Raw genomic sequence first — 26,440 nt, forward strand, 5'->3', positions numbered from 1 at the left:
GGGAGTCCTCCAGCCATTTAGCTGCTTAGGACATTAAAAACAAGTCATTCTCTCTCTCTCTCTCTCTCTCTCTCTCTCTCTCTCTCTCTCTCTCTGTGTGTGTGTGTGTGTGTGTCTGTCTGTCTGTCTTTCATTCATTCGGGAATCCAGAACATCTGGCAGGTGATGAGAAGCACCGTACTCCCCTGCCGGGGAGTTTAGAGCAGATTAACAATTACTGCTTCAACTTCTTATTTAATATCTTTATTAACAGATGTTTGAAAAAAAAGTAGGTTTAAAAAAGTTCTAAATTTTCATTACAGATTAAAAATTAATTTCATTTTTTTTACATCTCAATTTGGTCATTTCTAAAACAATATATAAAAGTATACTGAGAAAAACAAGGCCTTGTTGTATTATGTCCAAAAAGAAAAATCTCTAAGTAAAGCCAACGATAATGAAAAAAAACCCACAGTGCACACACAAACCAGGCAGTCCTGGTTCTCTGCCAACAGGCGGAGAATAAGCCTGCCACTGCAGCCGGTTCATTCCTCATTTCAGGGTTACACATTCTCTTCTTCTCAGTGGGTGACGGTAGAGATGATAAATTGCTTTCTTCTCTGTCCTGCTCTGTTCATCCATGGGAGGGGACACGCCCACAGCTGGTGGGACAGCTGTCTGTCACATTTGCACCAGGGATTGAAGCTGCGGGGAGCTGTGTTATTGACCTCAGGGTTCATCACCCTGGTTTTTCTTGATCTCTCTAGGCTGTCTAGAGAGGGAAGCTCTGCAGTATTATGGTCTGTAATTCCCAGCCATCACAGCGTATCTGTGGCACTGGCTTTCCTGGCTGGCTGTAATCTCCAACGCTTCAGCCTACACAGGGAGGTTGCCACGTGAGGTCTCTGTATGTAGTAAGGGGGGTCTTTCACCTGAGTTAGAGCCAGCGTAGCTAGTCCTAGACTTAGAGAGTGTTCTGTAAGCCCCACCCCATTCCTTTTGTCATCTTTGGTAATGCTTGTGGTATGGAGGACCATGGATGTGGATAACATGACGCAGCTACCACCTGTTACCTTACAGAGAAACTCTACCCCTGCCTCTCTCTGCTGCCCCCTCTCCTTTCTCACCCTCCACCCACCCTGCACACCCTTCCATCTCCTGCTTCCACACACATTCAAATATGCACATATATACACACTTATGCTCAACACACACTCATGCACACCGCACACACATGCAAAATAAGTAAAGAAAATATGAACAAGGTATAAAGCTGCTTGGTTCTGATGTGGTCACACCGTGGCATGCTGGGAGCCCAGTCAGTTTTTATTTTTGCTTTGTTTCATATTAGAAATGTATACTTGTTCTGTGGTACATTTTGGTTATTCTGAGAAACTTGCTTTGTTCCTGACCCATTGGCTATTATTTTTTGGTGTAGTTCACATCATTGATGTTTATCTGTGTCACCAGATTTTAGGTGATAAACCCATATTTCATTAAGATTATCTTGATCAGGAGGGACCTTTTAGAATCTGGTTTCTATGTGCAGAGAAATTGGCACAATATGTGGTTACCACTTAACTCCAAGTTGCCGTCTTTCTTTACCACTAGAATATTCTCTTGGTGATCAACTCCTTAGGTGCTCTGGGTTCTTTGGGACTGTCACCAAAACATATGGCCAAGTATGTTGTATCATAAGTGGGCTTCCTTTTCTGTGGTTGTTTTCTAAGTCAGATTAGTGTCTACAGTTTAATCAAACATTTCCAGGCTCACTCTGTTGAAAATCTAGCAAATTCCTATTCCATAAGTGAAGAATGACTTTCAATCTTAAAATTCCTGAAAACAAAACAAAACAAAACAAAAAACTCCTACTTCTGTCCCTGGCTCCGTGTAAGTTTTTCCACATCGGTGGCAGGACATCTTGCAGCTGGCGGGCAGCAGGTACTAAGAAAGTGGCCAGGCACACTGGAGTTGGAGCCACCTTCCCAACGTAGCACAAACAAGTGGCCAGCCAAGTGTCAGAGACACCTGATCTATGCCCAGAGGACCAGAGGATGGAAGATTTTTTTTCCAGACATGGAAAAACCATTTTTTTTTTTTTGACAACGTTGCTTTTTTTCAGCTCTCAGCAGAGGCGCATGAAGTGGGCATGACAGTGAAGGATGGAAGTCAGCAATGGCCAGTGCAGCAGAAGCCCCTGTCCGGGTGTAGACCTATCAGTTCTTCTTAATCTTGCTTCAAATGCTAAACTGCAAAGAGAAGTATCCAGAGTCCTAGGGTTGTCCTATATCGTTTTCTGTTGCTGTGATAAAACGCTGTGACCCAAAGAGCCTTGGGGAGTTTCCTTGGGTTTATTTGGTTTCTACTCCCAGATCACAGCCGTCACAGAGGGAATGCAGGTCAGGAGTGTGAAGCTGAAACCATGCCCACTGCTTACCAGGTGCTCTCTGGATCATGCTTTGCAAGCTTTCGTTACAGCCCAGCACCACCTTCTTAGGGATAGTGATGCCCACAGTGGGCCTGGCCCTTCTGTATCAATTCTTAACGGAGGCAATTTTTACGGGAAATATTAAAAAAAAAAATGAAAAGGCATGTTCCTGTGCTAGTGCTGGCAGCCGGCATGCAACAGGGCTCCCTCCAGGTGATCTCACTCGGCAGTCCTGCCATCTCTCCAGCGGGGAGGTTGGGGGAGGGCAAGTTCCTCTCGCTATCATGCAACGTCCCACATACACCATGGTCAGCCATCTCAATACCTAATCACCTGATAGAATCAAAACTCTTAAAGCTTATGATTATGGTTAACTAATCAGATTTATCTATCAATAAAATCACAATTTACAAGATACCAATACAATAATTTTAGAGCCAATTAACAATGATAAAAGCTTTATCCCAATTGTGCTAACCTTATGAAATCATCACATCAGCCTCCATTCTCCTCCCCTCTTTCTTCTCTGCTCCCCTTCTCTGCAACTCTTAGCTCTGCCTCCCTTTTCCCTGTCCAATCACAAGACTCCTCTGCACTAATGTAATTGGGCGGGAAAATCCTGTGACAGACAATAGGTATGCCAGGAGGAATTCTGCAAGGGAAGCTTTCCTCTCAGACGACTCTAGGCTGTGCCAGGTTGACAGTTGAAGCTCAGCGGAACAGTGATGTCGTTTCTCTCCCTCCCAGGAACACTCAGCACTTGGATCCTCCAGGTTAAGCAGAGGACACAGAATACCATGATGGCAAGTGTGTGTGAAAGAGGCAGCTGTTCACTTCATAGCAGCCAGTAGAAGAGGGCAAGACCAAGACATAGCTTTCACACACACTTACTCAGAGACTCATATCCTCAGCTGAGGCCCCGCCCTCCAGACATGCATCACTTCCTAGTGGTCTCATCATATTTTGAATCTGTCAGTGGATTAAACCATGTGTTTAGGTCAGAACCCTTATGATTTAATCTTTCCTGAAAACACTGAGAAGTGTGTGTTGCTAATCTTCTAGACATGTTTTTAATCCAATCAAGTTCACAGCCAAGACTAATTATTACACTCTTCAAGTTTATCATCTTCTCTCAAAGTCCAATCACCAGTTAAGTACAACTGGTATGTTTTTTGTCTCACACTTTGGTGCTTTTACTGCTAAAAGTTAAACTCTGGCCTTTTAACTTTGTTTAACTCCTTGAACACATAGAATATCATCGCCGTCGTGCAGCAACCGTGAACTAGCAAGCAATCCCAGCATGCATGTCTCTTCCGGGTGGTTGTGACTAGTTGGCCATCCTCTTTATAGGTCCCCTTCCCATGCCAATCATCTTTGATTCAATGTCAAGCGTCACAAATTTACCTTGGTGACTGCCAGCCTTTCTATATTCTTATAAATCTTCTTGCTTTGATCAGAAATGTAGTTGTCAGTTTATTTATTTGAGTAATGATTTTATGAAAAATACATTTTAAAATTTATTCTTTGAGAAGTTCATACATATACACAATGTATTTTGATCATGTCTACCCCTCAGTTCCCCAGACTTCCAAATCCCCACCACCACATCCTATCTTTCAGTACTTCATGCCCTTTCTCCTTTTATATAATCCATTGAGTACAGTTAGTTCAGTCTATATGCTCAGGGGTGTAGGGACATCTATTGAGCATGGTCGACCTACCAGGGGCTGATGAAAACTGACTCTTCCTTCCTTGACAGTCATTAATTGACAAAAGCACCCCAGCTAGAGATGGGTTCTTGTGAGTTCCTCCCTGCCCAGTGCTGGAATTTTGACTGGCTTGATTTTGTCCATGTCTTAGGCAGGTAGCCACACCTGCCATGAGTTCATGAAAGCAACACTAGTTATGTCCAGAAAACACTGCTTTGTAGCAGGCCTTCCCAATTCCTGTTCTTCCAGTCTTTCTGCCCTCTCTAGGGTGGTATATAGACATTTGAGATAAGCCTATTGTGTAATAGTGGCATGAATGTTGTGGAGGTAACCAACTGCTTTCTGATTGGGTTTCAGGCCTAATACACAGGACAGAACTTATACCTAGTACTGTAAGCATGGCCATGAACCCATGGCTGACAAGATCATAAACCCTGTGTGAGAATCTACTACTATCATTTTGCTACATGGTCATAGTATCAAATTGCCTTCTAAGTACTTGTGATGGTTTTATATATGCTCCACCCAGGCAGTGGCACTATTAAGAGGTGTGGCCTTGTGGGAGTAGGTGTGTCACTGTAGAGATGGGCTTAAATACCCTCAACACAGCTGCTCAGAATCGAGTATTCTGCTAGCAACCTTCAAATGGAGATGTAGAACTCTCAGTTCCTCCTGCACCATACACCTGCATGGATGCTGCCACACTCCCACCTTGATGATAATGGACTGAACCTCTGAACCTGAAAGCCAGCCCCAATTAAATGTTGTTCTTATAAGAGTCCCCTCGGTCATCGTTTCTGTTCACAGCAGTAAAACCCTAAGACAGTACCCATCTTCATATCCATAGATTAGTGCAGTTCTCAGCCCTAATCAGAGAAGCTGCTTTTTCCAGTGATTGGCAGCTAATGCTAAGTAATGCTTTTGTGACTTAATTAAGCAGGATTGGGACAGTACTTACTCTGGGGCCAGTTATTCCCTAGCACTGAGTCAAAGCCTTCTGTGCCCGTTGCTGGATGAGCTAGGAGTACTTTCAGTCTGGTACACCACGAGCTGTTCTCACCTGGTGTTGAATGCTGAGCCTGGTCCCTTTCAACCTTTTAGATGGGTCTCTCCTGGTGGTAAGTAGTAGTTAACAATACTCTAAGGGATCCCCTGCAATGCTCCTAGATTCTACTTATTTAGCTTTCTCTTCTCTGGAGCTCTCTTCCTTGGACTCTTTGGGTTTTGAGCTCTGTGTCTTTAACTTGGGGAGTCTGCCAGGCCCCCCTCAGTTGCCTTTCTTCCACTAGCACTTAGGAACTCCCTCAGGCTGGGGCAGTTGCGTGGCTTAACTTTCCCCACCCATCAGGCATCACTGCCTTTGACAGCTGTCTAGTGTTTTGCTTTATACATTCTCTCTGGATTTTGTCCTTTGTTTTTGAGTTGTTTAGGAATAATAGTAAATAAATCCCATTTGCCCATTTCTCTGTCGTGATAAGAAATCAATTGTGCCCTTCATTTCATTGTGTCCACCTTACTTTCCGTTTTCATGAGCTCTAGTTTTTCCCTCCCCTAGTAAAAGGATGCACTTTTGGTATTTTAGTCCTTTGAATTTAAGACTTTGTCCCTGGACCACACCGCATGTCCTGGAGAAGATGGTATGTTCCATAGCGATCAGTTATGTTCTTGTTTTGCTTTATAGTGAAATCTGAGCATGTTTTACTCTATTGGTGTCCTGGCTGGTTTTGTGTGTAAACTTGACACAAGCTGGAGTCATCACAGAGAAAGGAGCCTCCCTTGAGGAAATGCCTCCATGAGATCCAGCTGTAAGACATTTTCTCAATTAGTGATCAAGGCGGGGAGGGCCCATAGTGGGTAGTGCCATCCCTGGACTGGTAGTCCTGGGTTCTATAAGAAAGCAGGCTGAGCAAGCCAGGGGAAGCAAGCCAGTAAGCAACACCTCTCCATGGCCTTTGCATCAGCTCCTGCCTGCAAGTTCATGCCCTGTGTGAGTTCCTGTCCTGACTTCCTTTGGTGATGAACAGCAATGTGGAGGTGTAAGCTGAATAAACCCTTTCCTCCCCAACTTGCCTTTTGGTCATGATGTTTTGTGCAGGAATACAAACCCTAAGACAATTGGGTAACTTTTATTTATTTGTATGTTGCTATGATCGTCATTTCAATTCTTAGCTTTGTCATTTTATTTAATGTTTTACTGTTACCTCATATTTGTTAGCAATTTTAATATTTAGAGCAGTTTGCATTTTCTTCAGTTGCTCACCAATAAACTTCTGTTGTTCAGTAATTCTCTTATCCATAAGGGACTCCCCTAGCTTGTTCACCCTTAACCTTTCTACTTCCTAGATCTTCCAGCTTTATTATTAAGTATGTTATTTCTACTTTGTCACAGCATGTAATATGGAATACTGTGTTCTCCTATGAACAGTTTTGTTCCACAATTAGGCCTTCATATTACACTTAATACTAGACAGTAATTTCTGAAGCATCCACCACAATCGTCTTTTCATTGAAAGAATTTTCCTTGGATAAATTTCTCAGAATTCTTTAGACTCTTACATGCCTGTAAGAAACATTTTTCATAAGCTTAATAATTGAAGAATATCTCAAATGATTAAAAAAAAACACCCTTTGTCTCATACTGTCTTTCCTCGTATTTTAAAACTGTTATCCGTATCTTTGCTTGTTTCATATGTTTCATATGTTTCTGAAGCATCCACCGCATATGGATTCATATGTTGTTTGTTTCATATGTTGCTATGGATCAATCTAATTTCCATCCAATTTAATTTCCTTGGCAAGGGACAGGTCCTTTCATTTGGAGACTATTGTGACAAAGACTGGTTAGTTATGTCTCAGAGGTGACCCATTCTGGGTCCCATACAAAGTAGGTTCTTTCAGTTATACATCCAGACCTTTCGTTCAAGATCTTTACAGTTGGGTTTAAACGCTGTCTTCCACTATTTCATTTTCTTCTTCAGAAGCTCCAGCTGTAGGCCTTTGGATCTTATGGCAGTTTTTGTCTGACCTTTTAAAAAATTATCTTCTCTTTTTATTTCTCTTCTCTCTGCCTTCACATACTTTTAGTTACTGTCATGTGGCCCTAGTTTCTGAGAGTTTTTTCTTTCTGCTTCTGTTTTTCTTTCTTTCTTTCTTCTTTCTTTCTTTCTTTCTTTCTTTCTTTCTAAAAAAGTTGCGGATACATTTTTTTAAAGAATTATTTACTTATTTTATGTATGTGAGTACACTGTAGCTGATTTCAGACACACCAGAAGAGGACATCAGATCCCATTACAGATGGCTGTGAGCTACCATGTGGTTGCTGGGAATTGAACTCAGGACCCCTGGAAGAGCAGCCAGTGCTCTTAACCACTGAGCCATCTCTCCAGCACCTTCTTTTTTCTCTAGATAGTGCATGCATTGTGGTCCTGCTGGCTGAGACCCACTGTGTAGTTGATGCTGGGTTCTAGCAGGCTACGGTAATGCTACTTCAGCGCTGGATTATAGGAGTAAGCACCATGTTAGCCTTGCTTATTGATTTCTTCATTTCATTTTCTTCCCTTAGGTCAGTACTTAGGGATTTTCAATTTCCAATTCCTGGTGTTTTTTGTGTTTAATTCTACTCAGAAGGTTGAGAAGCAATACTATGCTTTTATCTATTGACATTTACTGAGATAATTATATTTGCTTCATGCTGAAATACCATGTGACAGTTTTCCTCTGTGTCTTTCTTTCCATAGTAGGAAAGTGGTTTTCATTTGCCAAATGTTTTGAATTCTCGTTGCTGTATCTTTTTAAATTTCCCTGGAAACTCAGGACTCGTAGCAGATTCTTATCTGTCGCCTTGTCCTTGTTCGGGGGTGTTTGCTTTTTTCCCCCTATACCTGCAATAGCCGACCCTCTGCTAGGGTGGGATTTGGGAACTTTAATTTCTTCCTCAACTCAAAAGAAATCTCAGAGTCGGCTCACACCTGTGATCTCAGCCCTGTGACAGGAGATCACTGCCGTGCTGACGGTGAACTGGGCTACAGTTTTAGAACAGCCTCAGCTGCAGAGTAAGAGCCCACTTAAAAACTCTGGGAGACAAAGAAAAGAAAATCGCCTTACTGTGGCAGAGCCAGATGGGTTCTGTGATGATGTTGCCTCCTTGCCATGGTTTGCCCTCCCCTGAACTGCTGACGGGCCGACTGATGAGTAGCAGAACCTGTTTTCCAGCCACTTCTACCTTTGCTATCCATCATCCAAAAGATACCATTCTTCTTTCTTGGTGGCATGGGCCATCACTGAGATCTTTGCCTATACTCTCCAGCCACCTTTTTCTCCAACTACCCAATATCCAGACTCTCCCAGATCCACAATCTGTTAGATCTGTGTTAGCATTTTGTCCCTTGAAGTGTGACTTTCTTTCTCATCCGGAACCCTTCCTTTTCCTGTACTGTGCCACCTTCCTGGCCTATCTCTCCCACACTCATGCCCTCAGGACAGGCTCACCCACACCCCTGCCACCAGGGCCAGCTCCACTGTGCTGTCTGGGTGAGGCACAGGGTGGCTCCCAAGTGCTGACACCCACCAGTCCCCCCATCCCCATGAGCAGTGGGGCCAGCTCTCTGGAGTGCCACAGTCAGTGAGGGGTAGGACCAGTTCTGCACATCCCCTAACCATCCACATGGTTCCCAGTGACTGCCCCAACCAGGGACATCCCAGCATTCTCTAGTGGTAGCATGAGCCAGGGACATTGACATTGACCCTGCCATGGACCCAGACATGGCTCTCAGTGGCAGCTCTGGCTGGGATGTCACTATGGCCCAGGTGGCAGGGCTCCCCACTCAAAACAGGCTGCTCCTCTCCACCCTCGAGTCTGCACCTCTCGTCCTAATGCCTAAGCTGCTTCACTTCTCTTTCTCTTCCATCTGACTACCACATTCTCGAACATTGTGATAGCTCCAGCCTCAGGCTGACCATGCCGCTGGCGGGCCACTGGGTGACATCCTCCATCCACGTTGCAAGATGTAACAGCAAGCAGGTGTCTATGGCCCTCCTGTGCTGTTCACCAGCGGGCGTGTCTGTGAGTGACATGACGATCCCCAGGTCTCTGTCAGTCTTCTTCTTCCCATGCTTTGGGGTGTGGTGGCAGATAGGGCTCTGTGTGTCTGTGGCCCACCCTAGCCATGGGGTGTGGCAGAGGGCAGGCTTGTGGGAGGCTTCCCGGCTTGCACTGGATGGCATGGCAGGGCACAGGTGTCTGTCTGTCTTCCTCCTCCCAGGCTGTGCTGCCTGGCTTTGATTTGACTTGATTTTTATGAGTCCCAGGCATAAGGCAGCTTTGCCCCCCACCCCCAAGCCAGGCATCAGGCTAGGATGAACAAAGGAATGCCATCTGCTCTGCCCCTGACTGATAAGAACACTACCACCAACACCAAGGTATCTCTTTGCCCATTGCTGGGGTGGGAGAGTTGCTTATAATTTGTTTAGCTTAGTTTTATTTTGTGTTGTTGTTGTTGTTGTAGGATTGAGGCCTCGTGAGATTTTCCCTGTCCAAGTTAGTATGTCTATTGGTGTCCTTCTTATTCAGCTCGTGTTTAGGCAATTATGCTGGTGAGACTTTATGTGTGTAGCTTCTGACGTTTCTAGGAGACTCAGTCTCACAGACAACTTCCTTTTCTTCTGGCTCTTACCATCTTTCCACCCTCTCTTCCACTGCCATCCTAAAGCCTTAGGTGCAGGAGTAGTGGGGGAGGGGGGGCAGTTGACTGTGCCACCAGACAGAAGGACTGGTAAGGTAGAGTAGCAAGTTCAGAACCCCAGTTAATCTCACAACTGAGACCAGCAGGAGTTTGAGCTAGCTCCCAACCAGGTTCCTGTCCTGCAGTACATGATCAGGACACCCCACTAAGAGGACCATGACAGCCGGTCACATGCTAGTGATGTAGGGAGATAGGCCCCGAGTTTTTAGCAATCAGTGCCCCTTCCTGGGTATCCCGTCCTGCAAAGTCTCTGCTTTACCCAGAGCATGACGTATTCATCTCACCCACCATGAATAAAACAGTTTGGATACATCAAGGTCTGTCTCCTTCATCAAGGACCAAGGTTGGGGGGGGGGCATTCATCAAACAGAGCCACACCTAGATCTCCCATCAAAGGCCCCTGTCCCAGCAGTGTCTGGGCACACAGGATTTTGAGAACCACATCCCAGCCTCTGCCCCAGCCCCTGCCATTTCTCACCCAGAGAAACACAGATTGAGAACCCTGTCTTAGACTGTATCTCCTCCCCCAGCAGTGTTGGCCACCCACAGTGGCAAGGAAGAAACAAGGCTTAACACCCCTTCTTTTTGGCATCCCAGCAGTGAGGCAGAGATGCAGAAAACAATACCATTGATTGACTATTTGGATTCCCTTCTATACTACTGCGTCTGTGCTCGCAGCTAGCTGTACTTTAAGGGTCTTTCCCCATAGTGTAGTCTGTATCTCGTGCTGGGAAGCTACACAGCACACCATCTTGTTCTTTTGCTATTTGCTGTCTGTGTGGATATCAACAAGGGAGTCACTGAAGATGGACACTGACATACCATCACTGAGAACAGTCTGTGGGCGATCACTGCCCATTTTTGTCTTGTGTAGCCCCTTCTTGGTAAGGTTGGAGGCAGATAAAGTGGATGCCTTTTTTAAAAACTTTCTTTGGATCAGGTTTCGGTCCTTATTGTAGATCCGAAACTGTGCTGTTAGTCTCGCCAGCATGGCGTTGCCAGCGTCCCCTCAGGACGCTGGCAGCGGGCCTCCTGCCTCCTGCCAACACTCCTGCCAGCTCTCATCTTCTGAAAATTCTTCATAGTAAAATGGAAATTGGAAGAAGGGCTTCTTATCCCCCATGGCTTGTCTTGCTACTAACCCAAGAGTCCGCCCGTTACATTTTAGTAATCAATAGGAAAAGATTGCATTAGGAGTTTTGAGATTATGATGTTTTGAGAATTACCTTTTCCTTAAATATTCTACTTTTAAAACTTACTAAGCTCCTTAATAAAAATAAATAGTAATGCAAAATACCTCCCCATCCTCTAGCAAATAAATTCAACTTACATTTCCTTCCCAGATTTTGTCTAAATTTTATAATCCCCATGCCTAACCTCTTTTCTTATGGTAATATTTGCATGTTACAGGGATTTTCAAGGAACATGGGTCTTACATAGAGCCAATACTCACCCACCCACCCACATGCAGGGAATAAAATAAGTCCTGTTAGTGATTTCCCCGGAGTAATAGTTTCAAATGCGTACTTTGTGGTCAGCGCTGGTTCAAATCTCATCTCCTGTGTTTATTATTCATGTGCTGACTAAAATCTCCAGGCATCAATTTCATCGTGCGCAAGATGTGACCCAGTCTGGGAATGGAGCTCAGTGGTACAGCAGTTGCCTAGCACACAGTAGGAAGGCTCTGGGTTCAATCCATAGCTCTGCAAAAATCTGGTTAGTTAAAATAATGTGTGAGCACAGTGGTACCATCTTGTTAGCACTCACAGGAGAGTCCAGGAGAAATGTATGAGAACACAGCACAGGCCCTGAGTCGGGGAGGAGCTCAGGAGCTGATGAGGAAGGTGTCCGCACTCGCACATGTGTGGGAATTACCCCGGCAGGATTCTTCGTGTTTTTAGCAGCAACTGGTTCAGGTTGGTTGGTTTGTTTCCTTCAAACTTTCTCAGAAACTCTTGCCGTTGCTATTTCCTTTTCGAGGATGTGTCTTTTGTGACAGATAGTAAGCATCTAGCAATAAAAGGAGGAGTAATGTAATCACATCTCGTTTATGTACAGGAAGGATTTGCCCTCTTACCCTTCAACGTGGAGCCCAATGGCTGTCAAAAGCTGGGGACTTTGTAGATGGATACTGATGTGACCTCAAGGTCTGAAACTGTGGAGTCCTATAATGTATTAAGACAGGCGGTCACTGGGCAGGGCCTCTTCATCCTATGTCAAATAAAACTAATATAGGAAATATGAACTTTAAGGTGAGTTTAAATGGAAATATTGAAAAGTCACCAATGACAGCAGCATTTTACTTTGTTGGTCCTATGAGGGAAAAAAATGGAGAAAATAATTGGCATATGTTTGTTAATTTGCAGTTATAGTTTAGGGTTTCTGATGCTGTGATAAAACACCATGACCAGAAAGAAGCAAGTTTGGAAGGAAAGGATTTATTTCATCTTATACTTCCACTTCTTGGTCCATTAGTGAAGGAGTTTAGGGTAGGGGCTCAAGGCAGGAAGCTGGAGGCAGGAAGTCTGATGCAGAGGTCATGGTGCCTACGTGCTGGTCCTCCATGGTTTGCTCATCTTGCTTTCTTAGGACACTCAGGATCCAGAGCCCGTGGGTGGCACCACTCACAGTGAACTGGGTCCACATCAATCGTTAATCGAGACAAGGTCTCTCAGGCATTCTTCAGACAAACCAGTAGGGCAATTTTTCTCAATTGAGGTTCTCTTATCCCAAATGACTCCAGCCTCTGTCAAGTTGACATAAAGCTAGCCTGCATAAAGATATTTGTTTATGGAATTATAAGATAGATGGATGGCATAATACATTCAAAAGATCCTGGGGCTATAGGTAAACATTTCACTGTGGAGACAATATAGCATAGAGGTTAGGAGTGGAGATTAGGAAATCCATCAGCCTGAGTTTCAAACCCAGTTCCAACATCTGCTCAAACAGGGGTCATGCTAGTAACTAGCTTAATTAAGGTTTCCATTGCTGTGAAGAGACACTGACCATGGCAACTCTTATGAAGGAAGACATTCCACTGGGGCTGGCTTATAGTTCAGAGGTTTAGTCCATTATCATCATGGTGGAAAGCATGGCAGTATGCAGGCGGATATGGTGCAAGAGAAGTTACTGAGAGTTCTATGTCATGACCCACAGGTAGCAGTGTTCTACACTGGGCATAGATTGAACATAAGATACCTCAAAGCTTACCCAACAGTGACACAGTTCCTCCAACAAGGTCACACCTCCTAATAGTGCCCCTTCCCATGGGCCTAGTATTCAAACACATGAGCCTTTCAAACACATACCTATTCAAACTACCACTACCTAACCAATAGCACCAGCCAAGGTTGGGTCTGTGATGTTGAGAATTAAATGAGATTAATATATGCCAAGTATTTTAAACTTTTATACGTTTGATTGTATTATTATCATTATTATTATTATTATTATTATTATTATTATTATTATTATTATGTGTGTGTGTGTGTGTGTGTGTGTGTGTACACTCACATACATATATGAAGGCCATAAGACAGCATTCGATACCATGGAACTGGAGTTACAGGTGGTTGAGAGCTACCCAGTATGGGTGCAAGAAACCAAACTTGAGTCCTCTGCAAGATTAACAAGCAAGCAGTCGTAACTGCTGAGCAATCTCCCCTGGGGCAGGCATTTTAAAGTCTGTATCAGTGTTGGTTTTTAGTATTCAATCAAGCCTTGCCAAACTATCAAGATCCTAAACTAGCCCTAGTCTGCTTGTTGAGAGAATGGATGAAATATCCCCTGTGTGGTTGAGGGGCCGTGCTCAGTGGTTAGAGGCGAACAAAGTGGTTCTGTTTCTTCTTTCCTTGGCTCTCTGTCTATTTCCTGCTGTGGCTGGCCACTCTCACAGGCCCTGCAGCGGTGAGCACAGCACAGTCATGTTGCCTGAGCTCCACTGTAATAAAAGCAACCATTGCTTGGAGTTACATAAGATCAGGTGTATGATTAAAAAAAAAAAGAAAGATTTCCCACAAACATCAGCAGCCATGATTGAAAGATGAAACTTCCCAGATGGAATTCATAGTCTGTTGAAGGCAATATTACTTAAGCAGCTAAACTTTCACTACCTGTTCGAATGCCTCCAAATAAGGAAAATTCATAGGTAGGTCCTGGATAGATGACTCAGCTACTAAGAACACCGACCTCTCTTCCAGAGGTCCTGAGTTCAATTCCCAGCAACCACATGGTGGCTCACAACCATCTGTAATGGAATCTGATGCACCTTCTGGTATGTCTGAAGACAGCTACAGTGTACTCATATAAATAAAAATAAATAGATAATTTTTAAAAATTTTTAAAAAGTAGTTTTAAAAAAATCACATCTTGTCTTTTTAACTGTGTAGTTTGTAACAAGTAGGCTGTGTTAACATGTTGTGTTCCTCCAAAATGGGAGGTGCTCTCTCATACGATTAAAAGCCTGCGCCACCACTGCCCGGCGAATACTAGCAAAGCAGTTGCCATTTAGCTGATATCAGAGTCTGACGTGTACAAGTAACCGTCTTGTTACGAAGCTGTGTATGCCGGGGCATCCGGCATACTTTTCTAAACTATTGTTGAAATGTTTCTGAACATTTTTAAATAATCATCTGTAGGTCTCTAAAATTTATCCCTTTCCAAAGGGAATTATTACATGGTGAGACATATATGATTTATTATATGTCTTGAGATTTTACATGGTTTTAAGATGATGCAACCCAAGATTTATATTTTACTCAATTCTCATAAATGTCAATTTTTTTAAAAAAATAATCTGGAGTTGCTAAGTATATTTGGCATTGTTTTAAGTACTTGTCACATGTTGTATTTTCCTGGCATGTCTTTTAACCACATCCTCACTAAAATATCTTGATTAGCATATTTTAAGGGTGGAATCATAACACACTGTGACAGTCGGGGATTTGGAGATCCTATTGGCATCGTGAGAATTCTGCCTGGGAAGAGTTTTCCCAAGGAATAGTCAACAAGGGTTGTCCACAACCTCCAGGATCCAGAAAGTCACCTCATCTTACTATGTTGATAAGATTTATCTACTACAGAATTATTAGAAAAGTATCCTTTACTTATTCATGCCTAATATTTTGGGATCGTCAGGGCAGCTATGGTTTCAAGGATGAGGAGTCACATAGGAAGGGAGAACCTGAAGGTTAGAGGGGTCCTTTCACCAATCCTGAATTCTTTTGAATTGAATGAACTATTCACATAATCTGTAGTCCTGAAAACATAGTTTTCCCTAAAAACAGATCAATTTTACTTGGCTATATCTTAATTAAACCAATAATCCTCTTCTGAAGCCAATGCAGACATACTGCTTTTGTTCTGATGCCCCTCCTGCCTTTCTTATTATTGTTATTCAGGGGTTTCATTCAATTTGTTTTGTTTTTTTTTCTGCACAAGACACCACTACCACCATCAATCTGTTCATGCTTTCAAAGATTTATTACTACTACTACTACTACTACTACTACTACTACTACTACTATTATTATATAAGTATGTGCACATGTGTGTAGGCACTCAGAGGCACTGCATTGGAGCTAGACTTAAAGTCCTGACACAGTTGCTGGGAATTGAACCCAGGTCCTCTGGAGGAGCAGTGCATGCTCACAGTTGCTGGGCCTCCTCTCCAGGCCTCTGTTCATGTTTCCTTTGTGCATCTTCCCTTCCTTGCATCCAGAGCCTCTGGGACCAAACCCAGCTAGGACTAACTGTCACTCTCCAGAATCTATAAGTAGTCAGTTAAGTGTTTGGGGGAGAAAACAGGAAGAGTGGGGTTCAAGAAGATAAGCCTTGCTCTCAACACCAACTCATCTGCAATGTTGGCCCTAGGAACCGAGGACTGGGGACATCCGACATGAGTACTGTCCCTAAAGTCATTATTTAGCAAACAATGGCAATGATAGTTGAAGTTCTTTTGATTTGGTTTTAAATGTATTAATTACATTTTAATATTTTCTTACTTGAAAAATACCAAGTTGCAGATCACACTTTTTGAAGTTTTGCTGTCCTTGAACTCCAAAATAACTACTATAGACAACTAGCTGTGTGTTTGGGTGTAGACACTGGGCCGTCTGGGAAATGCGTCTTCTTGGTTATTTAAGAGCTTCATCATTTACTCGTGCTGTGTCCAGGTCCTGTGATGGTAACAGCATTTGGTGGCAGCAGTGTAGGGCAGGGGTCCTGGATCAGCAAGTATCTTCAGCTGTCTTCTGGTGGTCAACACTCATCCAGTTTCTGTAAGGTTGAGACAATCTGACCAGAGTGTTTATGCTCCAGTTTTTAGAAAATGCTGCTTTCAAAGCCCAATATTCTTTCAGTAACTTGTAATATAATTTCTCTCCTGTCTAAATGACATCAATTTGTTCTTTGTTCAATATAGGTTGTGGCTATGGCTATATGTACTTGCAAAAAAAAGTTTTAAAGGCATGTGTTTAACTCATATTTCCATTAAATCTGTGATCCAGGCATGGTGGCACAAGCACACAACCTTAGAACTTCTGCAGGAAGGTCAGGAGCTAGAGGCCAGCCTTTGCTATATAGCAAGTTCCAAGTCAGCCTGGGCCTCAGGAGACGCTGACTCAATTAATTAATTAATTAATTAATTAATTAAAAAATGGATCTGCGATCCCTTCGGCTACAAGAAAGATGTAAAGATCAAGACATAGCTGATATTGAGGCCACTACGTTGCCACTTTTGGTGTCACATTTCTGGAAGATGCTCTTCATTTCTTCCCGTATAGTCAGTATGATGTTATTACAGATGACTTGAGTCCTCTGCCTCTTCTATAAAGAATGGTCACATTGAAATATAGCCACAGTATCATCCTATGTCCGATGCTGACATTTTTATGTGGGGTTTTCTGTGATTATTATAATATAGACAAATGACCTCGTGATGATCCATTAGCCACAGTGGCAGATTCGTTCTTTTCTATAGGTACCAGGAAAGGAAGTCATAAAATAATACATACCCATTTGAGAAGAATGTAACACTTCCTAAAAACTGTTTTCCAGTGAAGGACGCCCGTCCCCGAGAGTGGAGCTGCTGCACAACATCGATCGGGACTTTTTTGACGGCTTACCATGTGAGTGCCCAGCCATTGCCGCCGCCATGTTAATTGTTTGGTTTCTGGGTTTAGTAGATATTGTATCTCTAGCCGGAATTGCAATTATGATGTATCTCCCTGATACGTGTGCTGGTAATCTCATAGTGGCATCAGTATTCTTCGACGTCAGTAAACTCTGGCTCTGCCATTTGCTGACTGTATGGAGCAGAGCCCACAAGACCCCCCGAGGCCCTTTTCCACGGCCAATCTCATGTCATTGTCTATGTCACCTGAAAGTTCCAGGACATTTTCCCAGAGAATTCACCCTCAAACAAGCCACTGTCCAGCTCTAGGTTTGTGTGAGCCACCAGAGCATCTGACTGGATTGGCAAGATGCTGACACACCCGCTGAATCTCACAGTGTGAGCTTCCTAAAAGTCCTGCAATCATTCGGCTTCATTCTGCCCACAGTCTACCAGAGCCTTGTCCATGCCTTGGGGAGGCAGTGACATCGCCTGCACTCGTGTGAGGTCCATACCAGCTCCCCCCGGCACTGCACTGCCTTGGTAAACTCTTTTTACTTCTTTGTCCTTTCCAAGATACATAACCAGTGGCACAAGACCCCACTCCTCAGGCATGCCTGCTCAAAGGGTTCTCCTGACTGTGTTACTTGTCACCAGGCTCCCTTTCACCTCTCCTTGTCATAGTCTCATCCAACATTACTGTCCAGTTTGCCATCTCCAAGCATATGGTTGGTTATACCATCCCTAGACTCTAAATACCTCTTCCCTGCCTCTCCGCAGTTTCCAGAGCATCCCAGAAGCCATGACAAACAGCTGTCCCATCCTTAGTGCCCTTTAGTGCCTCTGAATAATGTCAGTCACATAGTCTAGTTGGGCATGCGTTTCCCACTGACATGAAGGCCTGGGTGACCCTCGTCGGTTAGCACTTGGCAAGCACACGCGCTGCTCGTTTGATCACAGAGGAGACAATTGGGGGAGAGATCAGATGCAATTAAAAATAGGAATTTTCCAGGAAAATGGGTGAATCTGGAAATTATTACCTTAAGCAAGGTAACCCAGAGTCATATGATGGCTTGTCCTCTTTCACATTGCAGATCCTAGCTTTTAATGTTTAAATATATGACGATATGTGAGTGTGAGTTTTAGGGTATAAAACTGGAAAGAGGACCGTGAAAGGGGAAGGGAGGACATTGAAGAGGAAAGAAGGGTTATGAAAGGGGGAAGAGGACCATGAAAAGGGTCAGGTGACAGGGGAAGAGAGGGATGGACAGAAGAAGCAAATGACATTTGAAAATGCTACATGAAACCTAACACTGAGTATGCTAGTTTAAAAAAGCTGAACACTGCCACCACCAAACCCAACAGGATAGATTAAAGGTAGAAAAGGAAAAGACCCTGGCAACAGGCAAGAAATGTTTCTTGTATTGGAGTGAACTTACACTGCAAGTGTAAGAGTAGGGTTAGACACGGGATAGAGCCAGAGTAGTCTAGATTGGTGCCGCACTGTCCGCTGTGGTACACGTGGCCACCAAGTGCTTGAAGTGTAGCTAATCATGGGTGGAGGCGGCAGATCTAAGTATAAAATGCATATCTAACTTTGAAGACTAGCTATCCGTGTGACGCATACCTGTTGGACCGGCGGTGCTTTGACTTGTTAAGTTGAACCTATTATTGATGCTTTATCTGTTTCTCTTTCCTTTCTTAAAGCATGACTGGTGGAAACATTTTAATTGTGTATGTGACGTGCATTAGAGCTGTTGGTCTTGAAGGGCTTTGTAGAAGGCCCTGGGGAATCAGCTGCACAGAGCCTCCGTGGTTAGTTTCTGTGAGTCTACAATGAGTTGTATAACCCTGCTCCAGGATCCTCAACTCTTCCGTCATGCCTCTGAGTTAAGGTCTGCGGAAGCCCCGGCATGTGGGAAAACCGAGTTTGGCAAACATCTGCATGACAGAAGAGTTGGGGTTCAGGGCTTTGGAGAATGGGTGAGAAAGCAGAAGGCCAGGGAATGCATTCTTAGACAGGGAAAACATGCCTGGACTTTTGAAAAAGGGGCACAGAAAAAGAAGGGAAAATTATACTTTTTGAGTTTAGAACTCAAAAAGCAGGCAAGCTTAGCAATGAAGACGTGCAAGCAACTACATCAGGGGAGGGGTTCTGGAGAAGTATACATAAGTACGTCATCATCTCATTAGGGGGATAATTATTCCTCCCAACTTCTTAGTATGTTATTAGATGCATCAGCTTTCCTGGGGAGTAGATGCTGGCCTTGTGATTGACAAGTCCAGCTGGATTAACTCTTAAAGGAAAAGACAACATAGTACATAATGTTCTGATCTTTGGGCAGCATCAGAATGTTAGGTTTCCACTCAGGGCCAGAGAGAGGTATTCCATCCTTTTGACTAGAAGGCCTAAGGAGAGAGGCAGTTATAACATTTTCCTTTCTAGGGTTAGCAGAACAGATGAGGTCCAAAGCCAACCATGAGAGGGAGGTCTATCCTCGGTGGTCTCCAAGGTTACTAATCTCTACCTGCTCGACATTCCATACTCATTCATTATTTTGAAGGCGGGCTGAAATTGAGCAATAAATCTGACCACATGCACATCCAGAGGTCTGATTCCAAAACTGTCCATCAGAAGAGATTAGTGTCTACCTGGAACGTCTGTTATAGTCACACCCAGCTTTCAGAGAGGGTGTTCACTGAGAACAGGTAAGTGTCTCCTGCTTTCTGTGCCTGCCTCAGGACAGGACCAAGGACCTTCCCGTGGAGGGCAGACTGCATACAGAGCCTAGCCTCTCACTCCTTTACCACTATCTTTCTAGGGTGACATAGACTCAGTGTCTTTCCCTAGGAGTCAGCAGTAGAAGTTACCAGTGAGAGACTTGAGGAAGCAGTGGTATTGTTCAGAACGAGCTATGGGAAAGCCTGGAGGTGTCAGACAAGTTGGGGAAATGGCTATCATGCTGGATCTGAATTTAGCTCTCATAGCTCCGAGGATTCTCCCGTGCCAGACTGCATGTTTCGCAGTACCATCCAGATCATGAAAGAACCACTGTGCTAACACGGTTTGCAGTTGCCAGACTGACCTTGGCTGTTCTGGGCCCTTAAGCTGAGGCTACATCTCACCTTGGATGTCAGTTGTGATCACCAGAATTCCAGAATAATCCAGTTGTGTGATATATGCATATGTACTTCACACACACACACACACACACACACACACACACACACACACACACGCTACAGAAGTTAGCACAGCACCTGCCATGAAAGCCCACTCTGTGAGTGGCTTTGTGTAGGACTGTTATAACCAATCTCATGTAGAAGGCCTCCTGTCTTTGGGCATCACGATGACATGTAACCTGCTAGCGACAATGGTGGGAACGGGGCTCAGCTCCCCTTCCTCCCTCACATGGGCATTTTCTCTGGTACAGCTGCCGCATCTGCTTGAGGTCCAAGACTCATCCAGTCTCAAATGTGTCCTAATCCGACTATAAAATAGCCTGGCTGGCAGAAGGTCTCTATGGCCCTGCCTTTGAAGGTTAGAAACTACCCTGTGTATGGCTGCAACTTCCTCTCAGCTTTCTTCATGCCGCCATTTAAACAGCACCTCCCTGACCTGCCTCTGAGACCACGAGGCCAGGCCAGGCTCATGCAGGCAAACTGCTGTGGACCAAACCAAACTCCGAACAGAACTAAACTTTACCCCCTATGTTTCTGTCAGGTGTTGTCATAGCAATAGCTCTCCCTCTCCCCCTCCCCCTCTCTCCCTCTCTCCCTCTCCCCCCTCCCCCTCTCCCCTTCTCTCCCTCTCTCCCTCTCTCCCCACCTCTCTGATGGTCAGTTTTCTATATTGGTTATTTTTGTGTCATGGTGACCATATCATCTGCTGGAAACAACTCAAGGAAGGAAATTTATTTCAGACAGGTTTCCATCAGGGAAGAGACAGGGACAGGTTGAGGAGCTGTTCGTGACTGGAACAAGCATTTAATAAGACCCTGTCAGGGACATTTCGGATTCAAAGTGTCCTGCTGATAGCTCCAGAGCTCAGGCCTGAGGAGACGGTGTGTTTTGTTTTGTTTTGTTTTGTTTTGTTTTGTTTCTCTGTTTAATGCATCAGAGCGCGCCCACATGTTACCCCGATCAGGAGGACCCACTTCCTATTCAGTAACTTACACTCTGAGTAGACTAGACATCACCTGTGTAGCTTGCTCAACACCTCAGTGTGTGACCGGATGCATACTGGTAGGTGAGTGTGTTACCATCAACTCACTTCAATTAGAAGGACCCTGGCCCAGGCCAGGATGATTTCCCCTATTCTGGTTAGCTAAGGAGACGTTCCATCTTTCTGCAGGGCGTGGTCGGTGTGGTAGCCTCTGCCAGCTCGTGTACTGTGCATTATTATGTAGGATGACAAAGTTCTGGACGTGCCTGGGTAGTCAGGCTGTTCTCCACGTTTTCTAACCCAGATGGGGAAACTGAGGTTTTAGGTCCCTCAGAGCTGTTAAACAATGGAGGTAGAACCTGGCACTTCTCTGCTCACACATTTCTAACCGTACGGACTGCAGACTTCTCTCGTGTCCTGCCCTTCACTGGTTGGATGGAAAAAGGGCTCCTTCAGCAACAGTCACCTCACCTCAACGGCGGCATGTTGGGATGGGCTATGCTTACGCACGAATGGAGTGTGGTATGTTTATGTGAGGGTGGGAGAGCGGCTCTCATAGTGACGCTAGCCTTGCTGGCTTCACATGTCATCTGATGGTCACTCTGGATGGTGATGGCTCCTGACTGCAGAGCTGACCCTGAGCACGCTGCACTGACCGTTACACTGAAAGTATGATGGGAAGAGATTGGGCTGGGCGGTACCAGCTCGGGTGAGGTACAGAAGTTTGGACTTGGGTTTGAGTAGCAACTTTGACTCATTTCTTGAGAGCCTGGAGCCAGAGATGAGTTCTTCCACTCATCTGTTTTGTCACCAATAAACTGAGGACAGTTACAGCACTGTCCTGTAAATAGATCCATCTGCCATAAATACCAGTTACACTGGGGTAGCTAGGATGGGAGGGGAGCTGCAGTGTCTACTGCACGTATTTCTACAGTTCTTAAAGATGTTTCCATTCATTCATTCATTAATTCATTCGTTCATTCATTCATTCATTCTATCTTTTAATGTGCATGTGCTCTGCTGCATGCCAAAAGAGTACAGCAGTTACCCTTATAGACAGTCTTCAGCCCCTATGAGCTTGCTGAACTCAGGACCTCTGGAAGAGCAGCCAGTGCTCTTTACCACTGAGCCAGCTCACCAGCTCTCTACAGTTGTAAGCGCTAGAGAGAGCATGCATCACTTCCATAGTAAAAAATAATGTGTTGAGTTGAGTTTGGAAAGCTACCCAAGGTTCTGTGGCGATCATGCTGTCTGCAGAGCTGTGTCACTGTGTGGGGCAGTGTAGACCCAGGCTCCTCGGCTGCAGAAAGGCAGACCCGCAGACCCGCAGACCCCCAGACCCGCAGACCCTGCCGTCTCAGTTGAATTCTTTCTTTCTGCAGGGAGCTTATTTCACAGCTCATCCTCATGTTCACAGGACACATGCTAGCAGTATTTGTCATCTGCAGTTTGTCACACTTCTCTTGCCGTGGGTGGCTCTCAGTGCCCTCCCTCACAGAGCCAGGAACACGTTATTTTTCTCTGCTTGAGTTTCCAGCGGTTTGCAGGCTTCCTCCCCGACTCTGGGGGCTGCTTGTTCGGAAGAGTGGCTTTCTTGATGCCTTGAGCAGCCCCACAGCTTCTTGTCCTGTCTCACGTGTTCCACCCAGTACATCTCGGGTGACATCCATCACACCTGCAGCTAACTCTCCATCATGACCTGGCTTTCCTCCTGAGAAAACACAGAAACCAAACCAAAACCACAGCACTTTAAAAATACTAATTAATCCTCACCATGACTCTTGGCTGCACAAGGCTAACAACTCCCATAGCCCCAGTTTTGTGTTTGGAGAAATCAGGGTAATTGGTGTCAGAAGACAGAGGCTGATGGAAAGGTTGGGGCTAGCCCTGTCTCTGGGAGTTAGGGCGTTTGACCAGGGGCCAGCTGCTTCACCAGATCCCCTGCTGAACAATATAACTCTTCTTTAACCTCATTGCATTCCATCGCTATAGCAAAACAGCTGGGTGTTTGGGGTAATGGGGACAGCTGTGGCTAAAGGAGGTAAGAACACTTGGCTTATAGTTGTGGGGATTTAAGCATGGCGCTGACATCTGCTCAGGTCTGGTGAGATCCCCATTGGCTGTGTCATGGGATGGGTGGCATCTAGGAGTGCGTGTGTGAGGGAGTAACCAGGTGGTGATCCTGGAAGCCAGAGAGAGGAGGGAAGGGCCAAGCATGTCTTTCCTGACAGTCAAGAGGGATATCAATCCCCAAAAGGGCAACACTGGCCAACCATGGCTGAATGGGTCTTGCACTAAGCCCCACCACCTCTTAATGGTTGCATGGCCTCCCAACCTCAGCTTCCTGAGACTTTCAGCGTGTGAACCCTTGGGAACACACTCAAATCAGCCAACGCAGTCATTACATTCGGCTGCCTGTAGGCAAACCTATTCACAGGCGCTGGGGAAGTTAGCAGAAAGAAATCTTTGGTGCCTGGGGTTGGGAAACATTATTCTGTTATTTACTCTGTTGTCCTGGATTTGTGAAAAACATGGAGTGACCTAGAAGCTAGCCAGAGGAAATAAGAACGTATGACCAGCTTAAATAAATTCAAATAATGGACAAAGGCAACTGTGGTGAGAGATTATGAGCTATGTTTGACTAATGGCCAGTTTCCATGGCATCCTGATGCAGGAGGGCCTGCTCCTAAAGGCTGCCTGCTGAGAGAGGGGCCTGCTCTTCACCTGGGGAGGCTGCTGGGGAGAGGGAATCACCACAGGAAGTGAAGGCAAGAGCAAGCCTGCTCAGGGCAGAGAGAAAGCCTGTAAGTAAGGTTTGGGCCAGCCTCAGCAGGTGGGATTTAGCCAGCAGGCCAGTGTGAGCTACCTGATGGCTCTTATGCAAGATATCCATGAAAGTCGGGGATTGAAACACAGAAGTTCGAAGTTAGCAGTAAAAACCCCATTAGAACACTTTCCAGCCACCATAAAATAAACCTTGCAAATAGTGTGACTTTTATAATCTCTTTTTCTTGATTTTATTCATTAACAGACACATACAATAAACCACATTCTTACAGGATTCAGGTCAGAACTTTGAAGTTAATTTTTAATTCAAGCCTCTATGGGCATTAATTTAAAAATTCTTTTATAGCAATTTTATGAATGATTGCATCGAGTTGTATCATATGAAATGAGCCTACCACTTAAACATAATAAAATGTTTTCCTTCTGTGGCTTGAAGCATGCATTATTTTTTTAGGGTATTTTCTCACAAAAATATGGTTACAGACACCATGATGATCAGCACTGTTTGTCAACTTGAAACACTGAGGAGATGTGCCTCTTCCCATTTCTGGAAGGGATTATCTAGAAGTGAGCACAGGTAGGAGGGCTTGCCCTGCCCACCCTAGTGTGGGAAGAATAGCTTTACGGCATCCTGAACTGAATGGAAAGGAGAAAGTGAGCTGAGTGCATGTGCGCGCACACACACACACACACACACACACACACACACACACACATATTCTTCAGCTGTATGCATGGGACCCCTGGGGGCCTCATAGCCAGGAGAGCACTGACCCTCTCAGGTGATGGAAGGCGCTCACACCGTGGTACATGCGCTTTCACACATGTGCATGCACACACATTAAATAATAAGTAAGTAGTAAATAAATAGCTTTTAAAAAATGTGTTGCAAATGTAAAATTTTTCATTTTGTAGAATTCTTCACTTCACATTTAAGCATTCATCAGTATTCTAGTTTGACAAAGGTTTAATAATTTATACTTGGCTTTTTATAACAGTATTTGTACTGTTTATAAATGTTTAATCATTTACTCTTGGCTCTTCGGTATAGAGAATGAAATCAAAGTAGATCTGCAGATAGAGAACAGCAATAGGGACTGGGGCTTGCCAGCAGTGGCAGATTGTCCTCTTGATGAACACAGTAGTTTTCCATCATTCCTCTCTGTCTGAGGGCAGCCTCCAAGGGCGCTGATTATTTTTTAGGTACCTTGAGTTTTATTACTGGTGTCAGGAGTGAGTTTGCTTTTTATTAATTAATTAATTAATTTATTTATTTATTTATTCTAGAGGTAGGAGTTGCTGATGTTGCAAGTCAGGGTACCCCTGACCTAACCTAACCCCAGCCTTGCCGTGTTGCCTTTTAGCCTTTAGCAGATGCTTGGTTTTGTATCTGATCAGTATCTTGTTCAGTCGTTTGTGTGCCCGGAAGAGAACTGTCTTAGATGATGTAATTTGTTTCTGTCTTTTCATCCTCATGACTTTCTCTGAATTTCGCCTTTCCCTTCCTTAGCGTTGATAATGATGATGTCGTGTATGCTTGCCTCTGCCCCAGTCTCAGAGAGAAGATGTTCAAACTTTACACCATGAAGTTTGTTGTGGGCTTTTGTTGTTTCCAGACAGGGTTTCTCTGTGAAGTTCTGGGTTCAAATCATAGGACCATATAAACCTGGCATAATGACACATACCTGTCACTTGAGTATGCAGAGGCAACAGGAGTGAGTTTCCAGCAGTGGGTTCCATAGGAAAGATCCACTCTTAAAGACAGCACAACACAACAGAACAATAACAACAACAACAACAAAAACAGTGACAACTTTTAAAAACTAACATTTTTTCAAAGTGTAGGGCTGGGCATGCAGCTCAGTAGAGTATGTGCCTGGCATGCATGAAGCTCTCAGCTTGACCTCCAGCACACCATGAGCCTGGTGTGGAAGGGTACACCTGTTATCACAGTACTTAGGAGGTAGAGACAGAAGGATCAGAAGTTCAGGGTCTTTCCTCAACTACAGCGCAAGTTTGAGAGCTGCCTGGACACAGTAAGAAAGGGTCTCAAAAAATAATAAATTCAAAGTACCACGGCATGGGAAATTGCTGGCTCTCACCTTTAGTAACCCTCAGATCCAGTGATTTCTCACAGGCCATCCCTAATGTTGCCACTGCCACCACCTGCTTAGAATGTTACTGCCTCTGCTTTCCATAAGCAGTACTTCAAGACTGGCCTATTCTGCTAGTGTGTTCAGAGGAAACGGTTCAAGCTTTCCTGGTCCACTGCACTGTCCTGGTTCTCTATTAACTTCTGCTCTTTATTATTTATCTCCCCCTAAACGTTTCCAGTTACAGCAAGAACACTTAACTCAAGGTCTGCTCCCTGAACAGATATGTAAACACTCAATGCAGCATTGTAAGCTCTGGGCATGGCACAGCAGGGCGCTGAGGCGCCCAAGATTCATTTGCCCTGTGTGACCGGCCACATGGCAGCGGCATGCTTGCCCTCCGCCAGCCCACAGCCACCACTAT

The 26,440-nt window shown here is 44.6% G+C and overlaps 1 protein-coding gene and 1 non-coding gene across 2 annotated transcripts in view; one reads left to right on the forward strand and one right to left on the reverse strand.

Annotated features, from left to right (window-relative positions):
• The window catches only part of Arsb (arylsulfatase B), a 170,975-nt gene that overhangs the window by 93,866 nt on the left and 50,669 nt on the right, over nucleotides 1–26,440 (forward strand). The window contains exon 6 of the mRNA XM_021208442.2: nucleotides 16,917–16,987. Coding sequence (XP_021064101.1) covers nucleotides 16,917–16,987 — 71 coding nt within the window. The remainder of the gene's footprint in view (nucleotides 1–16,916; nucleotides 16,988–26,440) is intronic.
• LOC115065052 lies at nucleotides 9,411–9,560 on the reverse strand. The gene has a single exon (XR_003844851.1). It is a non-coding gene; the product is annotated as a small nucleolar RNA SNORA48 (small nucleolar RNA).

This window comes from Mus pahari, chromosome 11 (genome assembly GCF_900095145.1).
Source record: "Mus pahari chromosome 11, PAHARI_EIJ_v1.1, whole genome shotgun sequence".
In the NCBI taxonomy this organism is placed as follows: domain Eukaryota; kingdom Metazoa; phylum Chordata; class Mammalia; order Rodentia; family Muridae; genus Mus; species Mus pahari.